This window comes from Chiloscyllium plagiosum, chromosome 34 (genome assembly GCF_004010195.1).
Source record: "Chiloscyllium plagiosum isolate BGI_BamShark_2017 chromosome 34, ASM401019v2, whole genome shotgun sequence".
Lineage (NCBI taxonomy): Eukaryota > Metazoa > Chordata > Chondrichthyes > Orectolobiformes > Hemiscylliidae > Chiloscyllium > Chiloscyllium plagiosum.
In genome coordinates, this window is record NC_057743.1 from 19,051,135 (window position 1) to 19,075,457 (window position 24,323).

Below are 24,323 nucleotides of genomic sequence, written 5' to 3' on the forward strand. Positions count from 1 at the left end.
CAAGATGCGTTGGAGGTCATCTTTAACCATGTGGGAAGGGAAATTGTGGTCTCTAAAGAAGGAGGCTACCTGGTGTGTTCTGTGGTGGAACTGGTCCTCCTGGTAGCAGATACGGCGGAGGCGGAGGAATTGGGAATATGGGATGGCATTTCTTCAAGAGGTAGGGTGGGAAGAGGTAGTTTAGTATGCTTGCCTTTATTGGTCAGCGCACTGAATCTAGGACCAAAAGAGAAAATGCTGGAAAATCTCAGCAGGTCTGGCAGCATCTGTAAGGAGAGAAAAGAGCTGGCGTTTCGAGTCTAACTGACCCTTTGTCAAAGCTAAAAAAAGGGAGAAATAGGGAGGTATTTATGCTAGGCTGAGAAAAGGTGAGTCATGGTTCCAGAAGCAAAGGTAGCAATAAAGAGGTGATAATGACAGTACATAGAGAGATTATAGGGAGATTAGGAGCTGTGAATGACCAAGGCTGAAGCTAGTGCTATGTGACAAAATATGGTGAGGGGGGGGAAGAATGGGTGAAGCAGAGGCAAAATGGAAAACAGGGGAGAAGGGTAGCAAGGAGGGAAAGAGGAAAGGAAAAAGGTGATGAGAGACTGGGGAAGTGAGAGAAAGAGAGACAAATCAAGAAATAAGAGGTACAGGACAGTGAAAAAAAAATTTTTTTAAAGTGGTAAATAAAATAAATGAAATAAAATTACGGAGGGTCAGTTAGACTCGAAACGTCAGCTCTTTTCTCTCCTTACAGATGCTGAGATTTTGCAGCATTTTCTCTTTCGGTTTCACATTCCAGCATTCGGAGTAATTTGCTTTTATCTACTGAATCTAGAAGTTGGGAGGTATGTAACGGCTGTATAGGACATTCATTAGGCACATTTGGAATACTGCGTGCAATTCTGGTCTCCCTGCTATTGAAACGATGTAGTGAAACTTGAAAAGGTTCAGAAAAGATGGATATTGCCAGGGCTGGAGGTTTGAGCTATGGGGAGAGGCTGAATAGGCTGGGGCTGTTTTTCTTGGAATGCTGGAGGCTGAGGGGGGTGTGCTTATAGAGGCTTATAAAATAATGAGGGGTATGGATAGGGTAAATAGAGAACGCCTTTTCCCTGGGGTTGGGGAGTCCAAGATCAGAGGGCATAGGTTTAAGGTGAGAGGGCAAATATTTAAAAGGGACCTAAGAGATAACTTTTTCATGCAGAGAGCGATGCGTGTATGAAATGGGCTGCCAGAGGAAGTGGTGATACCTAGTACTGTGACAACATTTAAAAAGACATCTGAATAGGGAAGGGTTCAGAGGGACATGGGCCAAATGCTGGCAAATGGGACTAGATTAATTTAAGATATTTGGTTGGCATGGACAAGTTGCTGTAAACCTCTATGACTCTAAGACAGGAAAACACAGAATAGTGATGACTATAACAGTAGTTACGCACCTTTCTAGCTTATGTACTGCCTCAAAAGTAATGTCTTGACTTAGTATTTTGTACGCAAGCGCCAAAACTCTGTACCCGTCTCTGGCGTAGTACCTTAACATTTCTGAGAAGTCAGCAGGAACTGTAAGTAAAAACAAACAAGTATATAATTAGAAATGGATGGCCTACATTTGCACCTACGTCATATGGACTTACAGGTTGCAAATATCAGCATCTCCACAGAAGTCTGCTTCTCATTCCAAGTAAAGCATAGAATCCCAATGACCAAACTCCTGCTCATTCCACTGACATTTATCACAAACCCATTTTGTTAATTTGTTTTTCCACCCAGTTGATGTTGGGCAGCTGGAACTTACTGCCTGAAGGGTGATAGGGCCAGAAGCTCTCATCACATTTAATACACTTGGATATGAACTTGAAGTGCTTTAACCTACAAAGCTACAGATCAAGAGCTGGAAGATGGGATAATATTGGATAGTTCTTTTTAGCTGGCACAGAAACAACAGGCCTGGTGTCCTTTTTCATAATACACCTATGTTTGCACTATTAACTACCAAAGATACTATTATGATGCTTCTCCTTGTCCATTGTTTCTTCAAGTTTCTCCATCACTTTACATACCAGAGCTACATACCATGTTCTGTCCTGTCTATATATTTTCCTTACTTCTGCTCTCATTTCGCCTACAACTAGTGTGATAAGGTCTCCTTTGGCTTCAGCGTAAACCCGAATCAGCCTGAACTGATCACTTCTGCTATCTCGAATATGTTCTCTTCTCTCTTCACTTCACTTCGCCTACAACTAGTGTGATAAGGTCTCCTTTGGCTTCAGCGTGATCAGCCTGAACTGATCACCTGCCACTTCTGCTATCTCAAATATGTTCTCTTCTCTCTTCACTTCACTTCACTTTTTGATGTGACCATTTCCCCTCGCACATGCAGGTTCACTCTTATGCCACTCTTGCCAGCTGCCTCTCCAGCAAATGCAGAAGATACAACTTGCATTCTGCCCCATCATTGCCCAGGGCCACCAAACATTCCCTTTGAATGAGAAAACTAAATTTACTTGCATTTCTAAAATCTAATATTATTTTATCTGCTATTTCCTACACATTTAAGAGACCAAATATGAGTCATTTTGCCAAACCACACTTCAATTCTCAATCCCACTTATGCTGTGGCCTATCCAATGCTGGCTGTCAACATTATTTGAATGGAGCAAGAAATACCTTTCCAATGGGCAATTTATGGTCTCTCTGCATTCAAGAATTCCGACCTCAGTGACAACTGTGTTTTGTGTTAACAGGGAATGCACGTAATGTTAATCACAGCTTTGCTAGGAGCACGTTGTTGCTTGCAGAGCCTTCTCATTGGCTCACCAAGCTGACAGTGTAGAGTTGGTATGCATTCTTGGGGTTAACTCTTTTAAACAATTAAGCTATTGAGACACTTAAGCTGATTTCAGCTTCCCTTTCTACCTGCCTTCCACCAACTCATTCTTAACACCTCAGCTACTCACATAAACTGTGTGGCAAAAGTCTCCAATATCTCTCATTGCACAGCTACTTATTCTCATTCCAGCCATCAGCTAGGTTTTGCCTTAAGGACTTTACATTCTGCTTCTTCACTGACGTCTGTGTATAGGTTCAAGCTTTATTTAATACTATTCCAGTCCCAGATCTAACAAAGGATTGACACAAATAACTTGGGTAGCATTTCTGTCTCTGATCCAGAAGTACAGGATGAGATGGCCAATGAAAACGCTTTCACAACCCTGCCAAACAGTTTGGGTGGCTTCCAACGCATTTTCAACAATTCACAGTTCCCATTATCACCTATTTAGCATTTACTACTTCCATTATCAATCCCTTTGTTTACTTCCCTTTGTTCCCCTCTCTCTGGACACCATTTCCATCTATCCATCTCATTCCTCCAGACCGTCCCCTCCCCCACCCTTCAACATCAGCATAAATACCACCTTTTCAATTCAGTCAGAGGGGCACTAAACTTGAAACATTCATTTTCTTTGCTCCAAAGTGCTGCCAAACCAGCTGACTTTCTCGAGCAACAAAAACAGAAGTTGCCTGAAAAGCTCAGCAGGTCTGGCAGCATCTGTAAAGAAAATCAGAGTTAACATCTTGGGTCTGTTGACCCTTCCCAAAATTGATGGTAGCTAGATAAATGTTAGTTTATATGCTGAAGATAGGGTGTGTGGAGGAAGTATGGAATAAACAATAAGTGGGGATAGAGCCTAAAGAGGGACAGAATAGTTGGATAGACAAATGAGTGATAACGATCTGGCTCGGAGGGTGAATAGCTGTTACTGAGGACTGTTAGTGACTAACAATAGGTAGTGTGTAATGTGATAACAAGGCCTGGTGTGTAGGGTAGGCAGCTAGGACGTGGGAGAAGCTCTAAAGTTATTGAATGCGATATTGAATCCAGAGGGCTGCAAGGACCCAGAGTGGAAACGGAGGTGTTGTTCTTCCAGTTTGCACTGAGCTTTGCTGGAACACTGCAGCAAGCCTGAGACAGATGTTGGTCAGGGAACAGGGTGGTGTGTTAAAATGGCAGGCAACTGGAAGCTCAGGAATTTTTTTTGCAGGCAGGATGTAGATGTTCTGTGAAGCAGTCATCCAGACTACTCAAACAAAATCAAAGTGCTAGAGTATCAACCTGAATGTCCTTCAATGACAAGTGGTTACACTGAGAGATTCGTGGTCAGCCATGTAATGGTGAGAAAATTGGATCCCTTACCATTAGTAATTACTCTCACTCTGGACTACAACATGCATCCAGTCACAGCACTCATCTCAGAGGTTCAGTTGGATGGACAGCTAGAGTGGATTAGGTTAGTGCAAACAGCAAGGATATGACTACCATTTGAGCGAGAGTTTATTCAGAACCTGATCCCCAGCCCTACTAGTGGTGCAGGTTGTGGGGTGAGAGTCAGACCTGTCTTCAGGCAGAGAACTCAGCGAAAAATCATTGTTAATTTTGTAACACCATAATGTCTTACCTTAGTAACTAACCTGGAAACCTTAGCACTTGTTCATAAGTGGAAGAATTCTTGCCAAAATACACTCTTAAACTTTTGATGGGCCCTGATTTTAAGTGTCAGATCATATTAATTATTTGAAAAAAATTGTGGTGTATTTATTTTAATAATCTGGCTAATTAGGAATAATAAATTCATAGCCTGTACCACGTTTAAGACTGGAAGAGTTCTTCGCTGTCTGAAAGATTAGGGCTTCCTCATTGAGTTCGATGGGATGACTTCCACCATTTTGTTCTTTACACTCACCCATTTGAGGTACTTGTACAATTTATCCAGCCAACCAAATAGCTTATTTTCCCTATTCATCTTGTGAGGGTCTTTACATACACAGACCACAATGAAGTAGGTTTCTTCACCACCAAATTGTGTCCCTTCTGCCACTTTCCACACTGTAAGATCATACTGTCCCTCCATCCCTAAAACATGGAAGATCATGAAAACCAAAGTATCTAACAATTCTGAAAAATCACTTGAACATCTAAACTTTGACTACAACTGTGGAGTTTGCACATTCTCCCCGTGTCTGCGTGGGTTTCCTCCGGGTGCTCCGGTTTCCTCCCGCAGTCCAAAAATGTGCAGGTCAGGTGAATTGACCATGCTAAATTGCCCATAGTGTTAGGTGCAGGGGTAAATGTAGGGGAATGGGTCTGGGTGGGTTGCGCTTCGGCGAGTCGGTGTGGACTTGTTGGGCCGAAGGGCCTGTTTCCACACTGTAAGTAATCTAATCTAATCTAAACCTAAGTTGTTGAATAGTAAATCAAAGCTTAAAATGCTAAACATAATAGATTCCAAACATTATTAAATTACTTTATACTCTTGGGATATACAATATTGATCCCGAGTTGAGAGTTTTAGTCAGTTACCGGTTTCCTTTATACAAAGACTCGCAATCATCTCAGGTGCTCCCTTCAAATATGCTTCTATTGGCAAATTTCCTGGTTTCTTTACGATCACACTCATTCTTTGAAGCGATGAAGCAAAGGGAAAACGACGAAGAATCCCCAAGCTCATCTCTTGTTTCTGCTGGAATGGAGAAAACACAAATATGCAGCAAGTTTGTAGATTGGATCTTCATACATTTCAGGAGTTTTGCCTTCATTCTGTCTCATTATATTCAGGAAAACAGGACAACCTATTGGTTGACTATCCCACAGCACACTGTCACTTTGAAGCAGCTAACTTACATATGAAACAAAGCTAAAACAATACTGTCAAGTTTGTGTAGATGGAATATAAATGTGGGGGGTTTGTGACTTGAGATTGGAACATTGCTGTCATAGCAGCTATTAAGTTATTAAGCAATACTTACACTGCCATAAGACTGTTCTTCCAACCCCGGAGGCTTTACAATGGCAACAACTTTCATTCCAAATTTTGAAACAATATCTGACTTTGTAATTTCATCTGACAGAATCTGAAAGAATAGACTTTCAATGTAAAGGGAAGTCATTTAGAGAATAACTCAATATAGAGAACACATCTTACGTATACTGTCAGCCAAACAACAGCGAGAAAAACTGCACCAAAATGAACAGAAGACATGAACAACTCTGGGTCCAACTCAAAGCTATGACAGTTTTCCTAGTTATATTCTTGTGTTGATACTCCAGGAATCATGCCATAGTGGAACAGGACATGGGCTTTGTCACATGTCAATATCCATTAAGTAGGCATCAGGGTTTATCAATATTGTGGATTGTGGGAAGCTGGGGTGGTGATTGACTGTTTGGATGCAGTGTAACTATCAGAGTGTAACTGAATACCTTTTACCAGGTGACTTCAACTTTGCCATCCTCGAGTGACTGCACAGCACAAAGTGACCTTGGCAAAGAATGAGTGGGGAAAGATGAAAAGGACAAAAAAAAGTTTGAAATGATTAACTTTATTTTGCAGTCTGCTCTTTTGTTCTGTTAGTTCAGATTAGACTAAGAATCAGAAATAAAAAATGCCATCCTGCTTCAGATTTTTCTTTAAGCCACTGTTATAATTGCCTGACTTTGTTTTAATTAACGTAAAAAATTTCATGACGTTATTCAAATAAAACAAAAGGCAACTCACTCGGTGGTGCTACCCAATATTACCCTTCAATTACCAATTTTAAAAAAACTGATCGCTTGCTCATTCATCTTTCTGCTGCCATTTCTGAGACATCACTGGTACAAAAAAGTAGCAGCTATGTTCCACATAACATTAACTGTACCACAATGCATAGTTTGCTGTGTAAATATTTCCATTTGAGCTAATGTTGTGCAATTCCAAACATAATTAGCTCAAACATTTGGGAAACTAAATTTTAACTTTAGGTAACAACCTTGCTTATCATGGTTCTTGTAAGGGAAGTTGTATTTTATTAAATAACAGAAAGGATGTACCAACTAACTGAAAACTTCTCCTCCCATTAGAACATAGCACATTTGAAAATCTGGTCTCCCAATCAACCTACCCAACCAGTTGATTCAATCATCTTGAGGTCAAGTGGGTCACCAATTGGCTGATTGTTCAAAAGGGTGACACTATGACAGGTGGCCAGAGCATGGAGCATTGGACCGCTAAAATGCCGGATGTTATGAATAATTGGCTCAAAGGTCTTGTTCACCACAGGTACAACTCCCCAAACATCCAGGCCGCCTTCTGTAAGTGTTCCGGTCTGAGGGAGGGAAAAGTTAATTTTAAAAATGAACTGCTATAACATTTTAAATGACGATGCATCAGTACTTTCTGAATTCCAATTAATCATTGGCATAAATTATCTACTTTACCTTATCAAAGCAGATGACCTTTAGTTTGCCACAGATGTTGATGCGTGGTGGACTAATGCAGAATATCCCATATTTTTTCAATCTGTTCTGGGCATAGATTGTCCCAACAGTCATTGCAGCAGGCAGGGCAGGTGGAACAATAATAGTGATCAGATCTAGGACACGTTTCACCAATCGTCCTACTGACACCTGCAGTAAGCAGATTAAGCAGAAAACACTTTAATGAAAACCAAAAGGATGATTTAAAAAAAAGTATTTAACAGCTAATTTCTCAAATTCATTCCTGTGCTCAGACTATTGAATACTGGAGTTGGGATGTCATGCTGAGGTCACTTTTAGAGAGTAGTGAGAGTTATAAAGGAGAGGCTGGACAGGTTAGGACTTTTTCCACTGGACACAAGGCGGAGGGTGGCCTTATGGAGGTTTAAAAATCATGAAGGGCACAGATAAAGCGAATATCCCATTTTCCCTGGGGTAGGGGAATTCAAAACTGGAAGGCATATTTTTAAGGTGAGAGAGGAGAAAGATTTAAAAGGGACTAAAGGGGCAATCTTTTCTCACAGAGTGATTCATATGTGGAAGAGCTTCCAGAGAAAAAGTGTTGGATGCAGGTACAGTTACAACATTTAAAAGCCATTTGGACAGGTACATGAACAGGAAAGGTTTAAAGGGAAATAGACGAAATGTAAGCAAGCGGAAATAGTTTAGTTTGGGATAATTGGTCAGCATGGACGCATTGGACCAAAGGGTCTAATTCCATTCAATATGACACTATATGAAATCGCACCACTTGCAATACAAATTGGAAGGCACTACATAATCACTAGAATTCCTCATTATACATTCCATGAAGGGAAGATCCAAGCTGGCAATAAGCATTGAAAAAGAACTGACCATGCCAGTTTCCAATGCAACAACCAGTCCCATAAAAATATAAATAGTGAATCTTTCCTGTTGGCATCAACTGAACTTTGACAATAAAAGACAACTGATTTTCTCAATGAAATCACAACCTGAACCACTCACTGCAAAAATTCACTTGGAAATGACCACTGAAGTTCAATTTTTAAACTACTCTTAAAGCATATTTGCTCAACTAATGACAGTCAGTAGTTATTACTAAAGTGCTGCAAATCATCATGGAGATACCCTTAGAAGTAATTACCACATCTGCAAATAAAAAATCTATCTACCCTGCTTTAGATGTCATCCACACCAGTGGAAATCCATCCCTGAAGCTTTCCCTAAGCATCTGTCATAGCAATCATCATTTTGAAAAGTTTCACATGTAGATTACTGACACAGCCCACCATGGAAATTAAGATCCATCATTTGAGTTACTGTTTAAGAATAATTGAGATGATATTCTAGAGCCTTGTCTTCCTTTAAATATAAGGTTCTCCCAGTGCCACAGCAAATTAACAGTGGCAGGCAGCAGGTGGAAACGGAGTTTCTCAAGACAATCTGAATAATGAAGCTGAAAATGTGTTGCTGGAAAAGCGCAGCAGGTCAGGCAGCATCCAAGGAACAGGAGAATCGACGTTTCGGGCATAAGCCCTTCTTCAGGAAGGGCTTTCTCCTAAACCGAATAATGAAGGCAGGCTGTCATGCTCTGTAACTATGGCTCTAGATTGCACGTCTTCACTTTAAAATTTTTGCTGAAAAGAAATTCAGGTTGGAGGATCAAACAAACTCATTTGGAAATTCCATAACAATTTGCAATCTGCTCCCCGCTTCTATGTCCTGAAAATACTTCAGTACTATAGCTCCTCTTTATTTACTGAGGAGAGCCTGATCTCCATGTAATGAGATCCAACACAGGACAGCCAAGACAGTTCTATACATGGGGTATCATGGGTATGAAGCTCCCATTCTATCATTCCACACCATGGAATTTTGTGGCTAATTGTACACCATAATCTTGAAGATATGAAGAATTGATACTTGAAGAATTGCAATATGCACCATGCCAATTATGAGTTTGAGGAAGTGTCATTGGCTTATAATCAAATGTACAAACTCAAGGCCTGCAAACATAACTGGCAGTAATAATGAAGAACTCAGAACACTCACCTTCTGCCTCTCTAAAATCACAATGCTGTATATGTCCCCAATCAGAGCTAGAAAAAAAACCCACATCTGTTAGTCTTGAATTATGTGTGATCACATAAAACCATCTCTCAAACCAAATGCTCCAATCTCTTGAGTAACAATAGAATGGTACAGTGGTGTCCAGCTTCTTCAACATGCCTCTCCCCTCCCAACGGCATCAAGTTATACTAGGGTCCAATTCCACAAATATATCTCTCTATTTTGTCAAATGGACATCTTTTATGGGTTAACCTAGTTAGTGCTGGAAGGCTATTTGACGGGAAATGTGATTTGGTCCTAAATCATTATTTAAAAAAAAAACATTTTTTATATTGAAACAGTCTGGAAGAACAGCACTTATGCACAATATCCATAACTTTAACCTATCCAAATTTGATACATCGTTCATAAAAATAAAAACTGTCAGTTCAATTATCAGGATAAGGGTGTTATTTTTAGTAATGAAATCTATTGGATAGCAGCCTCGTACAGTCTAATTTAGTGAATATCATAGTAAAGTGGCTTTGAAATTTAGATATATATTATCAGAGATCAAATGCATCCAATCAGAAAGAATTACAAACATCATATATCCTAATAATTTGAGCATTAGTATGCAGATTATTGCTAAGCAGATGGTGCTTGATAGCACTGTTGATCACCCCTTCCATCATTTTACTGATAATTAGCCAAGTTGCATTTGTTCTGCACTGTTAATACAGGACATACCTGGCCAATTTTCCATATTGTTGAAATAAGGGTTGAATCCCTAGCTTGATGGTAATGGTAGAATGGGGTTATGCTGGGCCATGAAGTTGCACAATATCAGAGTACAGTTTTGTTGCTAATTGCCTAAGTCTCATGGATGTCTAGTCCTGAGCAGTTAGATCTGTTCAAAGCCTATTCCATTTAGCACTGTGATAATGCCACAAAACACAATAGAGGTATCCCTTTATGTGAAGATATAACAACTTTATCTCCACGCAGTGATCACTCCTACAGATATAGTCATGGGCAGATGCATCTGCAGCAGGCACACTGGCAGGAATGAGGTCAAGTAAGGATTCCCCTCATCATCTGCTGAAGACCAAAGCATGCAGTTATGTCCTTCAGGATTCAACCATCTTGATTAGTCGTGATGCTGTCATGCCACTCTTGATGATCACTGAAGTTCTAGATCCAGAGTACATTCTGCAGCCTTGCTACCCTCAGTGCTTTCTCCACATGGTCTTCAACAAAAGTGTTGATTCATCAGCTGAGGGACAGGGATACATGGTGATAAGCAGGAGGTCTCCTTCTCCATGTTTGACCTGAAGCCATGAGACCCTACTGATAATGTTAAGGACGCCCAGACAATCCCTCCCAACTACACACCTTTGTGCCACCACTTCTGCTGGGGCTGTTTTTGCAGTGGGACAGAGCATACCCATGAGTAGTGATGTTGTTTTATGGGAAATTACCCTCAATGCCTCTCACCATCCTGACTTGGAAATATATTGCCGTTCATTCTGTGTTGCTGGGTCAAAATCCTGGACCATCCTCCCTAGCAGGACTATGGTTCCATATACAGGACATGGACTGCAATAGCTCACCGCAGCTACTCACCACCACATTATCAAGGGCAACCACAGATGGACAATAAATTCTAGCTCCATTAGCAATGCCCACATCCCATGAATTCATAAAAATAAATTAAGAACCAATCACACAGCTGTGGATCTAGAGTCGCATGTAGGCCAGACTAGGCAAAGACAGCAGTTTTCCTTCCTGAATAGGACATTAATGAATCAGATGGGTTTTTACAACAATGGTTTCATGGCCTTCACTAGATTTTAATTTTAGGTTTTTCTTTTAATTGAATTAACGTTGAATGTGCCCTGGTGGAATTTGAATCCAGGTTCCCAGAACATTGACTAGGCCTCTGGTTTACAAGTCCAGCAACAAACCACTCGGCCATCAGACCCTTCCCTAAACAGGGAGGGAGGTTCCATCACTTGTACACATCAAAAGCATATCTGCACTTCGCAAAATAAACCAAAACACAGCTTACCGAGTATTGCAAGGAAGACAACAAATTTTACAGCATCTTTGTAGAACTTAAATCCCAGAGGTTTTGGATACAGAATGGAACTGATCAGTTCTCCTTTAGCAGTACAAAAGCCTGCAGAAAATAAAAAGAGACAGAGTAATTGTCACTAATTGGAAAAGGTTTAAACAAAAGATGCACAAAACTGACTGAGGTAGAGTGCCATTACATTTGACTACTACATGTTGGTGTGCAACACGTGCCAATTCCAGTATCAGAGCTGAAAAATATCTTGTTCCACCTTTGTTCACTTTCAAGGTAAGCTTAAATTTTATTCAGATTCATTTTTGAACTTTAATTATTGAAGGACAGTAGTTTAATATAATGGCCCAACACCACCCATTTAAAAAAAAAAATTCTACACCTCTTATGCATGAAAATAAAATACAACTAACCCAATTAAAGTTAACGTGATGAGACAATCAGGTCAGATGCCCCAAGCAGAAAAGAACACCTTGCACAGAGAAGGTTGCTCTCCTTTACCAGGAGATCTTTTAATTCAGAATACTAGTAAAAATTTGTTTCTGCTACCAATGAGAGCAAAGTTTTTTTTGGAAATTATATTGGAGAATACATATATTTGAAGAATCCTGTCAAAGTATATAATCCTACAATCCATATTTGTACCTTAACATACAATATTGGTTTTTACAATAAATCGTGCAATATTTCAAAATTAAAGGCTTTCACTGTAACTCAAGTAACACTTTCCCAGTATCACATTTCATTTCTGGCTGAAAGAGGTTTAAAAAACTCATCCTCAAATCTTTACCTTGCATCATTACTCCTTTCTATTAATTGCCTTCCAACTCCACTGAGCTTCCTCTTTTGATCTGTCCTCTTCTCCACACCAAGAAATACCCCCATCCCACCTCTTTCCCTGGGTCCAATTGCTTCACAAACTATTAAATTTAACTTCTTCCGGTTTGGAGGATAGGCCTGTGAATGGACGCGTTAACTTGGCTTCTCTCCTCACAGATGCTGCCTGATCACATGAGTATTTCCTGCTTTTTCTGTTTTAAATTCTGCCTTTAACACCTGGAAATTAGTTGTTTTTCACAACACATCCTCCACCTTCAGAGGTGGCACTTACAGAAATGAAGCTCTATACTATCAAATTTCAGATCATGCACTGGGTCCTCAGATCAAGGTTTGAGATCAGCCAACAAGAATTCAAAAATCAATCAGTATTCTAACATAACATACAGCCAAGCTCATAGGATTCATTGTGGTTTACATGCAGAATCTACAATCAATCTATCAATAATATCTACTCTTAGGTATGTCCTGAATTAAAGCTGCCATTAATAACACAAGAAATAGAAGCAAGGTAGTTCATTCAACAAAATCGTGACTAATCTGCCTTAGGCCTCAAATCCTCTTTGAGTTTATTACAGATCTGAACCTCTCAATATTTCAAAATCTATTTCCTTTTTAAATACTTCCAGTGATCTAGCTTCCACAACTCTCAAGTAGGGAATTCTAGACATTTGCTACCCTCTGGGAGAATAAATTGCAAAATGGTGTTAGTTTAAATGAATGTCCCCTTATTCTGTAACTATGTCCCTAGTATGAGATTCCTTAACCAGAGGAAACCTCAACTCCTACTCTTTTTGAGCTTCTTCAGAATCTTGTGTGTTTCAATAATAGTGTGTTTCAATAAATCAAAGCCTAAACTGCTTAACTGTATTTGATAAGTTAACCTCTTCATTCCAGAATTAGCTGAAGGAATCTCTTTTGAACTGCCTTCAATGTCAGGATATCCTTTCTTAAATATGGGAAATAAAACTGTACGCAGAACTTCAAGCATGTCCACACCCTATACAGATGTAACAAGACTTATCTATTTTTAAAATCCAAACCCTTAACAAATCAAGCCAAAATATCACGTCTTCTTAACTACTTGCTGCACATGCAAGCTAACCTTTTGTGTTCCATGTGCTGCACTTTTGGAGTCTCTAATTAAATTATAGTTTGCATTCCTTCTCTACATTTACCTGACCCCAGAATTACCCATTTAGTACCTGTTCTCACCACTACAGCCACCACCTGCTGATCCACGTTGTAGGATTTTGATTGGAGGACCTCAGTTCCACAGAAGAGTGTGTGCCGTTTATGTTCTTCAGGTGAATAGTTCATGTCCTGATCAGGTAGTGGGGTCTTCATCACTGGTATGCTCTCACCTGCCAAAATACCAAAGCAGCATTGAATCATTTTCACTGCGATAACAATATGAAAATTACTTTCAGCGAAGTCATCCACATCTTAACAATGTAATTCATAAATTTAGTAACACAGAACTCAAGAATTACTGAAGGGGACACTTTGTCAAAGCTTTATGTCTTGCAATACGCAAAGTGGCTCAGTGGTTAACACTGCTGCCTCACAGCACCAGAGTCCCAGGTTCGATTCCAGTCTCGGACGACTGTCTGTGTGGAGTTTGCACATTCCCCCCGTGTCTGTGTGGGTTTCCTCCGGGTGCTCTGGTTTCCTCCCACAGTCCAAAGGTGTGCAGGTCAGGGGAATTGGCCATGCTAAATTGCCCATAGTGTTAGGTGCATTAGTCAGAGGGAAATGGGTCTGGGTAGGTTTCTCTTCAGTGGGATGGTGTGGACTGGTTGGGTCAAAGGGCCTGTTTCCACACTGCAGGGAATCTAATCTAAAAAAAAATCTACAAAAAAAACAAAAAACAAAAAAAATGGGCGGCACAGTGGTTAGCACTGCTGCCTCTCAGCACCAGGGTCCTGGGTTCGATTCCAGCCTGTCTGTGTGGAGTTTGCACATTCGCCGTGTCTGCGTGGATTTCCTCCGGTGCTCCGGTTTCCTCCCACAGTCCAAAGATGTGCAGGTCTGGTGAATTGGCCCTGCTCAATTGCCCACAGTGTTAGGTGCATTAGTCAGGGGTAAATATAGGGTAGGGGAATGGGGTTGGGTGGGTTTCTCTTCAGAGGGGCGGTGTGGACTTGTTGGGCTGAAGGGCCCTTTTCCACACTGTAGAGAATCTAATCTAATCTAATCATATCAGGACAATCAGCAAGAATACCAAGTCAAGGGGAAAACAATATTTATCTTGTTAGGAGAGGAGTGCAAATTGGTTGGTATGTAGACTCTAGTAGCAATGTTGTCATGGAGAACAACAAAAATGACAATTAGCAGTTAACTGCCAGGCTTTGTTTAAATTTTAAACCAGGCAGGTTGACCTTTATTGGTTAGGGCATTGTCCAAGAAAGAACCGGTGAATGGCTGTTACCTATTTTGCTGAATTGAAATTTCAGTCTGGAGGAGAAAGTGAGGACTGCAGATGCTGGATATCAGAGCTGAAAAATGTGTTGCTGGAAAAGTGCAGCAGGTCAGGCAGCATCCAAGGAGCAGGAGAATCGACGTTTCGGGCATAAGCCCTTCTTCAGGAATGAAGGGCTTATGCCCGAAACCCGATTCTCCTGCTCCTTGGATGCTGCCTGACCTGCTGCGCTTTTCCAGCAACACATTTTTCAGCTGAAATTTCAGTCTGCAAACATTTACCATTGCCCTGTCTAATACATGTAACTTTCAGTTCTTGCAAGTGCACCACACTAAATGCGACTGACAATATAAATTGGTTGTTAGTGTAATTCTTTGCATATGCAATTATCAAGAAAAGGTTGTCCATTTGCAAAATCACACTGAACATTGGACAGTATGGAAAATGTTAGCTAGTTGGATACAGTTAGTACCTTACTTGTTGCAAACAGCTGAAAGGATATGCTGTTGCACTCGATCTGTCAGTCTTTGGAACATACCACATACAGTCTTGGCATCATACCACTGCTGAAATTCATGTACCATATTACTCATTTATTTGACAGGCAGAACAGCAACAGCCTGTTAGCCTAAGACACCATTCATGTTGTCGTTTCTATTCACATCATAAAATATGCTGTTCACCTGTTGCTCAAATTTTACTTTTGCAGAGTAATGAGAGATAGACTGTGTGCTTTTCAGAATGAAGAGTGACAGCTTTAGGGCTATTCATGAGCCTGTACAATATGCGTAGAGAAATAATATATTCAGCACAGACATTATCATGCAGGATGGCTTTGATGGGCCTACTTCAGCATTAAGCTTGCACGGTGAACCTACAGTCTTATTTACTCATTCATGAATTTCGCCTCTCCTGGAAAATACATTTGTGTTGACTTTAAATGGTATAGAAAAGAGCTCTGCAGCTTTTTAAAATGTATCTTTTAGGCTTACACATGAAAAATCACTTCGATAAGATTCTGAAAAGGTGGCCGACGGCTGTGCTTTTCCAGCACCACTCTAATCTAGTCTCTGGTTTCCAGCATTTGCAGTCATTGTTTTTACCCGTGAAAGCATAAACAGTCAGACCTTCAGGAAAGCAAACATGTTAAAATAAAACATGAATTTGTTTCTCACCTGTAAGCATGCTCTCATTAACCATGCACTCTCCAGTTAGGAGTGCTGCATCACATGGGACTTGAATCCCATCTTCAGGAATCACAATGCAGTCACCAGGTACTAAATCCTGAGAATTCACCATTTCCTCTTCTGTAAAATAAACCAGTATATCAATAATCAATGCAGTACAGATGACAAGCTGGTAAGGAATTACAGAATCACTCAAGGCCAAGGTTACAGGCTAGACCATTAAGGAAAATCACAGAATTTGTTTACAACCTAAAATACAATGGTGAGCTTGCAAATCATGATTAGTTTCACAAAATATGCATATAAAACGCTACAGGATAGAAGTAGTTCTGCACAAACCTCACGCAAACATTTAACTGTCCTAATGTCTTTTTGTGCTATTTGAGTTGACATCTGTTGCAACAGCACAGGACAGAATTCCTGTTTCAATATTCCTAGTGACAAACTGAAATCAGTTAACAATACAGTTTAGGGGGACTGAAGATCTTTAACCGTAGAATTTAGTCTTTGAATGGCTAGTCCACTCTCAATAACCCGGATCAAAAATATTCTTGTTGCTTTAAGCACCATCTCCACGCTGCTTGCCACTGTGAAATGTCCCTTACGCAGGGAATCCAGCATAACATTCAGTTTAAATAGAAACAGCATAAATCACACACCTCCAGTTTCCCTGCGGATCCGCAAATTGACTGTAAGCTTCACCATATCCCGTAATATTACACTTTGCTGCACACAAAGGAAATTATTTCAATCAGTGACTATGTCACAAAACTTTGACAGAGATAATAATTAGAAATATGTTGAATTGCACTTTGATTATTAGATGAAAGAGGGCAACACTACAGTGGGGCATACAATTTCACCATTCCTATTCATACTGCATGATGTGCATTTTAATGATTTTGCTTTCACTTTCAACAAATGTTGCAGTTTCACGTTTATTTAAGCACGGAATGCTTTACTTTCTCAGTCAGTGAATGGTGGTTTAGTGTTTAAGAAAATATACCCACGTGACATACGTATCCTTTCATCATGAGTTGAAGACATCTCCTACTAAAATTAATCTACAATACTAAAAAAAATGGCGTTGCATGTATTCTGCAATTTTCTATTCCAGCCATATAAACCTGACTCATGCTCCTTCAATTCAGACAACTTGCATGTTCCAATTTTGTTGCCCGTTTGTTGTCACCTTACCTCCAGATCAAGGACTACGCTCTGGTATTCCTTTATTAAACACTCTGCCTCTCCATTTCTTTCCTTCTTTAAAGCACTCCTTAAAACCTACCCCTAAAATCCAGTAACCTGCCCTAATTCCTGATGTGTCTCTGACAAATTTTGCTTGATGATACTGTGATGAAGCATCTTAGGGCATTTTATCATATTAAATACATTACATAACTGCAAGTTTGGAAGCAATGTAGGTAATTGCAAATCTCAAATTACAAAATGTATGGGTTGGTAATCAATAAAATTGAGAAAACAAACCACAAAACTAGTGGGTAAGGGCATTTCTAAAAAATCCCCTTCCAGAATGCAGATTCTCAATGGAGTGCATTACACCATGGATAGGGCAAGCCCTGTTGCGCTTTGTTCAAGTTGTCATTTTTCCTTCGAGAATAAGTCATCCTAACTCTGACACAAGTGTCCTTCAAATTCACACACTCAAATCCAAGACATTTCAGTTGTACCAGTGTTCATGTCGCTTCTTAACCTGACTCCTCCAGTTTGACTTTTGTGGATTTAGAGCTTCGCAAAGACCTATGTATAACATTCTTGGATAACATTAATAGTTAAACCCCAATCAGAACAGCAAGGGGTAATGGATATCAGCAAATTGAAACTGCTGCAACTTTATGGAAGCAAGTACTTAAACTTTGTGCGAGACCAAGGTTCCACAGAACTCCTTTATGCAGCATATAAAGACCAAACCTTTGATAACCTTGATATTAACAGTGACAGTTTGGCCGTTAAATCATGAAGGGCATCACTGTCAAACTTGATCCTTCCTCAACTGATTGACACATTTCCAAGTGATCACTAAAAAGGAGTGCCTTGGTAGATGCACCCACTCCCTAGATCTGAGGCACTGCACCCTGGCTAAGATCAGCTAGAGACTGGAAATTTGACCCAGGTCTGCAAGTTTAAGTATCATCTCACTGGGTGCATTTGCATTGGCAACATAATTGTAATGATGATCTAAACCAAAATATTCTGGAGATGCAGTCTTTAATCTCACTTCCCAATAGTTCAAACTTTATTGCCTTGGTTCATGGTGCAATATTAAGTACTTCATTTGCTTCATAGCCATGTAACCTCGTTATTTTTATTTGTGGAAACTGCAAAAAAAAATTGCAAAATACTAGAAATATGATATAGAGGTTGTTCCTTGCTGAGTTTACACTCCATTCAGTAAATAATATGCACCAAAAAGCATCTTTTACCTGCATCATTGCTTCATTCATGATTTCTTTTCTGTGTAAATGTGAAGGACATTAATTTCAGCAGGGACAGGGACGAAAGAGAAATAAAATCAACATCCCATTCCCTATTTCTATTATTTGGTCTGTATTATAGCATGAGACTCTATGGATAGGCAGATGATCTATACTCCCAGCTGAAATCCATCTCTCTCCATTTGTCAAACTTTCCCCATTAATTAAAAACCACTACATAACAGTCTCAAAAACTCGGTTTACAAAGTACACAAGTAGTAAAATACAGATAGCAGTCCTACACTCCAAGTCGGGAGTGATTTATAAGGTTATTGAAGACACTGAGCCTGAGCAGCTGGTGTATTTCTATCTCTCCTGATATGTATGTTACCCAAATCGCTGATATACAAGAAACTTTCAAAACTTACAGCCAATATTTGCTGCAAATGACTATCAAGTAGAATGAAAAGCCTACCCTTTGTACATAACTGAAGACAAAATAAAATGCCAAGAAATCCAAATATATTGGTGGTGCACAGCATCCAAGATAACACTTAAATATCTATGTATTAGTTGAAATTGTCAAATTACTGCTTCCCTGTTAACACACAATATTCATTGACATTTTATATATATTAAACCCAACTTTATGTCTTTTAAAATGATATCAAAGCACCAAGCTAATTTTGATTCCAGTAACAGGTCTGCAGAACCGTCATATAAAAGCCAACTCAGTGGACTGTGCCTTCATGTTGTACCTTGCGTGTCTGGTACAGGGATATACCAATAGATATTACGGAGATGAGCAGAATGCACCCAGCATAGTAGTAATATTGTTCTGTGATCCAAAGTATAATACTGAAGATCTGGAAAATGTAGAAAGGATTCAGCACCTGAAACAAAAATAAAAATTTTTAAAACTGCAGCACACAGCAGAAGTTGTGCAAACAGAAACCATCAAGGAACAAAGGGCACTTTAAAGATCAACAGGGCTGCTATTCACCTTTGCCACAATGCGTCTTTTTCTTGACCCCTTGTTAAACATGCCAAACTACAGCAGATTCCAAAATATCAGGAGGGAGACGAGAAGTGCACACAATATTCCAAGTAGTCTAACGAATGTCCTGTACAATTGCAACATGACCTCTCAACTCCTATAATCTCTACACTAGATAATCTCTACACTAGATAATGCCCTCACCATCAGTATCCATGTATACGCATATATGCAAGTGCATGCATAGGGGAAGTTGTCAATGGGCATTAACTACAGAAACGAACATTTCCCTTTCTCTAGCTCAGATACATCAAAACTAATGCCCTATTACCACAAGGTCAAGATCAGCTAACTCAATATAAATCAGGGGCTAAAAAGGTTTTCATCAAATAAATGGTGCTGCAGGGCAAAAATCTTAAAATTCTATCCAAAATTAATGAACAAAATTATGATTTGTTTTGGCAAAAAAAGAAAAAGATCATTGTTTCTGAACACAATCTGCAATCAAAAAGTTAAATCATTCAATCGAGTGAAACATGACTGGTAAGAACAAACAGGTCAATTGGCATCCTCTTTGTACTCAGAATCACACCTTGAGACTTACTTGTTAAGGGTACTTGTACTCTAGCATTTGATCAAGCTGATAGGACATTGAGACCCAGCCTTCACTGATAACTACAATGGAGATCAATTATTGGAAATGCAAGTATGAATTACTTTATATCCCCACTAAATTAGAGATTTAATATCTGACCCCCTACTCCCCACCCTCCACTTATAGAGAAAGAATAAAGAAGAATCAATAGTAAAAGGCAAACTAATTAAGTGACTATAAGTAAGGCAGGTAGAGGGATCCTGAATTTAATTTTGCCTCGATGTTTGATCATGCCCTTGTTAGGAGGCAATTATTTCCTGTGTGAATGAGGAAAAAGAGTGTTCGGAAGATGGGTAAACTGATCACTGCACTGTGGCACAGGATTCAAGTGAGGGGAGCAAAAAGTGGTAGTGATAGGGGACTCTTATAACTAAGGGCGAGATAGCAAACATTACAAGCAGGATCAAGAGTACCACATTTTGCGTTGCCTGTCTGGTGCCAAGGTAAAAGACATCTCTTATGCCCAAAACGTCGATTCTCCTGTTCCTTGGATGCTGCCTGACCTGCTGCGCTTTTCCAGCAACACATTTTCAGCAGTAAAAGACATCTCAAACTGGGCTAAAAGGATATAGGTGTGGAAGGGGAAGGGTCCTGTTGTTGTGAACCATTTTTGGACCAACATAAAAGAGTACACAAGGAAATCCTTTCAGGGTACATCAGTAACTTGGAACAAAATTAAAGAACAGGACCTCAAGGGTTATAATGTCTGGATTATTAGCTAAACCACGTGTAAATTGGTTTTGAAATGAGAAAATTAGGACAGTACACACTCGTTAAATAGCGTGGGAATGTGAAGTTCCATTTCCAGGGGATAGGAACTCTACCATTGGCCGGGCGCCACTTGAACCAATCTGGGACCAGGATTGTAGCAGAAAGGCTAAATGGGTGGTCACAAGTATTTTAAACTAGTTAAAAGGGTGGGAGGAGGCTCAGGAGAGGTTGTTAACTTTTCCAGAAAAAGTAATAGGAACGAGAGTATGGAAAGGGTCAGGAATCTAACTTCAAGCACAGCAGATAAGGGGACAACTATGAGAAAGGGTGCAGTCAACAAAGGACTAAGGGTGTTGTTTTGTAATTTGCATGCATTTAAATACTGGGTAAATGACCTTGTAACACAGATTGAGATTAGAAGATACGATGTGGTTAACTCAGATGTGGCTGTAGATCTATTAGGGCCGGGAACTAAATATTCGAGAATACACGTCCTATCAAAAGGATAGGCAAAGAAGGTGAGATTGGCTTGCTAGTAAGCAATTAAATTTAACCAATAGCAAAATGCAATGTAAAGTCAGAAGGTGTAGAACCTGTGTGGGTAGAGTTGAGAACTGCAAAGGAACTGTAAAGATCCTAAAGGGGAGTTATGTTCAGGTCCCCTGCCCCCCCCCCCAAATAAATCAGGAGATAGAAAAGACTTGTAAGAAAGGCAATATTACTATAATCATGGGGACTTCAACATGCAGATGGACAGATGCCACATGGCAAGAAAAGGAATTAATGGAATGTCAATGGGATGGTTTCTTTGGAGCAGCTTGTGGTAGAGCCCACTATGGAACAAACAATTCTGGATTTGGTGGTTTGTCTTGAAGCAGACTTGATTAGGGAGCCTAAGGTGAAGGGTCCCCCAAGAGGACAGTGACCACAATACGATGGACTGCAGGATAAATTCTGAGAGGGTGAAGCGCTAAGCAGATGTAACAGTATTACATCTGAGCAAAGGTAACTATGAAGATATGAAGGAGGAACTGATCAGAGAGAGTGACTAGAAAGGCAGTCTAGTTAGGGAGACAGTGGAGCAGCATGCAGAGGGGTTTCTGGGGGTAATGTGGGAGGCACAGCAGCAATTCATTCCAAGGAAGAAGAAACATACAAAAGGGGAGGATGAGGCAACCATAGCTTATAAGGGAAGCCATAGACAGCTTAAATCAAAAGGGAGAGTATGCAATGTGGTGAAGATTAGTGGGAAGCCAGAGGATTGGGAAGCCTTTAAAAACTGAAAGAGGACAACAGGAAAAACAAACAAAGGGGAAGAAGAAGAAATAAAAGAGTAAGCTAACTCATAATACAAAAGAAGACTGCAAGAATTTGGTTAGACATGTATATAAAGAAAAGAAAGACAGATAAAAGTGGACATTAGACGGCTGGAAAAGTACACCATGCTAAAAATGAGGAACAAAGAAATGGAGAAGGAATTGAATAGGTACTTTGCATCAGTCTTCATGGTGGAAGATACCAATTGCATACCAGAACTTTAAGAGACTCAGAGGACAGAAGTGACTGCAGTGGCCAATACTATAGAGGTGGTGCTGGGAAGCTGGAAGGTCTACAAGTGGATAAATTGCTTGGATTAGACGGGCAATACTCCAGGGTTCTGAAGGAGACAGTTGTAATTTTACAGGCATTGGTGGGGATCTTTCAGGAATCACTGGAGTCAGGGAAGGTCCCAGTGGACTGGAAAATGTATAACATACTACCCCTGTTTAATGAGGGAGGCATGCAGAAAACAGGAAATTACAGGTCAGTTGTCTGACTTGGTCATTGGTAAGACTTGAGAGTCCATTATTAAGGATGAGATTGCAGAGTAAGGTAATGAGGAAGTTGGATAGAAGGAAACCAGTGGATGTAATCTATTTGAACTTCCAGAAGGCCTTTGACAAGACACCGTACAGGAGGCTGCTAAATAAGATAAGAACTCACAATGTTCAGGACAATGCACTGACATGGCTAGAGGATTGGCTGACTGGCAGAAGACAGAGTATGGAAATAAAGGATAAAAGCAAATTACTGCGGATGCTTGACAAAGGGTCAGTTTGACTCGAAATGTCAGCTCTTTTCTCTCCTTACAGATGCTGCCAGACCTGAGATTTTCCAGCATTTTCTCTGTTGGTTATGGAGATAAATGAGTCATTTTCAGGAATGGCAGCTGGTGGCTAGTGGATTCCACATAGGTCAGTGTTAAGACAACTATTCGCATTATAAATTAATGACCTAGACAAAGAATATAGTGCACTGTTGTTAAACTTGTAGATGACAAAAATAGGTGGAAGGACACAGTGTTAAGGGAGCAGGGAGGCTGCAGGAGGACTTGTAAAGGCTGGAAGAAAGGGCAAAGAAGTGGCAGATGGAATACAATGCTGGGAAGAAAAGTGTAAAGTTATGCACATTGATGGGAAAAATAGAAGCACAAATTATTTTTTGAAACAAAGACTTCAGAAATCTGAGGCATAAAGGGACTCAGGAGTTCTAGATCAGCACACTTAGGGTTAACGTGAAGGTTCAGTTGGCAGTTAGGAAGGCAAATGCAATATTAGCATTCATTTTGAGAGGGCTAGTAATGTACCACTGAAGCTACGTAAGGCTCTAGTTAGAGCACCTTTGGGAAATTGTGGGCAGTTTTGGGCCCTGATTCAAACTTAGAATACTGAGAGGGCTGGATGGAGTAGACAGGGAGAAGGTGGTTCCACTAGTAATAGTCCCTAGGGCCTGTGGGCATAGCCTCAAAGTGAAGGGCAACCTTTTATAATTGAGATGAGGAGGAATTTCTTCAGCTAAAAGGTGGTGAATCTGTGGAACTCATGGCTGCAGAAGGCAATGAAGGCCAAACCATTGAGTGTATTTAAGACCGAGTGATAGGCTCTTGATTGGTAAGGGGATCCAGGGCATCAGGGAGAAAGCAGGAGAATAGAGTTGAGAAATATATCCACCATATCAATTGGCGAAGCAGAGTTTATGGGCTGTTAGGGTCTAATTCTGCTCTTATATAATTTGGTCTTACTCTCCTTGGTTAACAGCTATGTGGCGCACTGCTGCTTCTTCCTTCCTTGTGAAGGAGTGACAAGTTCTCATTCCCACCTGGGCACAACAGCATGATTGAGATCATGTGAATGCTCTGGCAACAACTTGTCTCCAACCAAGCACAAAAGATATTGAGGCTCTCAAATTTTGCCAACATAACACAGCAAATTGAGCAACATAATCATTATACAATCCACCTGACTCCAAAAAGCTAGGTTGCTCTTATGAAAAGACAGACTTTAACTCACCTCCTCTATTAAAAGCCTAAAGTATGATTTTACAGGCACATCAATCACATTTGGTCCATACAACCGTCTTCTGCAAGAGGGAAAAAAGAACTTGTAACATGATTGGCATAGATTCCCAACACAATTATCTGCACCATTAACTTACTTTGTGCAAGAATGGGATTCAAATACAAGCATTTTAAGTACATAAATATTATATACTTTACAGTGATATTTGTAGTTATGTTCCCATCTCTGCTTCTACTATAGCTTTAAGCACTAACTGTATAAAACTCATTTCTACATTAGGCAGCATCCGAGGAGAGTCAACATTTCGGACATAAGCTCTTTTTCATGCCCGAAATG

The 24,323-nt window shown here is 40.1% G+C and overlaps 1 protein-coding gene across 6 annotated transcripts in view; it reads right to left on the reverse strand.

Moving 5' to 3' along the window:
* The window catches only part of atp13a2 (ATPase cation transporting 13A2), a 92,058-nt gene that overhangs the window by 26,341 nt on the left and 41,394 nt on the right, over nucleotides 1-24,323 (reverse strand). For 5 of the 6 annotated variants that reach the window (XM_043675701.1, XM_043675703.1, XM_043675702.1 and 2 more), the window contains exons 8-19: nucleotides 23,979-24,048; nucleotides 19,045-19,179; nucleotides 16,511-16,577; nucleotides 15,840-15,971; nucleotides 13,448-13,606; nucleotides 11,388-11,498; nucleotides 9,320-9,366; nucleotides 7,247-7,435; nucleotides 6,931-7,134; nucleotides 5,797-5,901; nucleotides 5,351-5,510; nucleotides 1,431-1,551 (exon numbers count right to left, since the gene is read on the reverse strand). In XM_043675701.1, the coding sequence (XP_043531636.1) occupies nucleotides 1,431-1,551; nucleotides 5,351-5,510; nucleotides 5,797-5,901; nucleotides 6,931-7,134; nucleotides 7,247-7,435; nucleotides 9,320-9,366; nucleotides 11,388-11,498; nucleotides 13,448-13,606; nucleotides 15,840-15,971; nucleotides 16,511-16,577; nucleotides 19,045-19,179; nucleotides 23,979-24,048 (1,500 nt within the window). The remainder of the gene's footprint in view (nucleotides 1-1,430; nucleotides 1,552-5,350; nucleotides 5,511-5,796; nucleotides 5,902-6,930; nucleotides 7,135-7,246; nucleotides 7,436-9,319; nucleotides 9,367-11,387; nucleotides 11,499-13,447; nucleotides 13,607-15,839; nucleotides 15,972-16,510; nucleotides 16,578-19,044; nucleotides 19,180-23,978; nucleotides 24,049-24,323) is intronic. The other variant, XM_043675700.1, reaches the window with a different exon arrangement.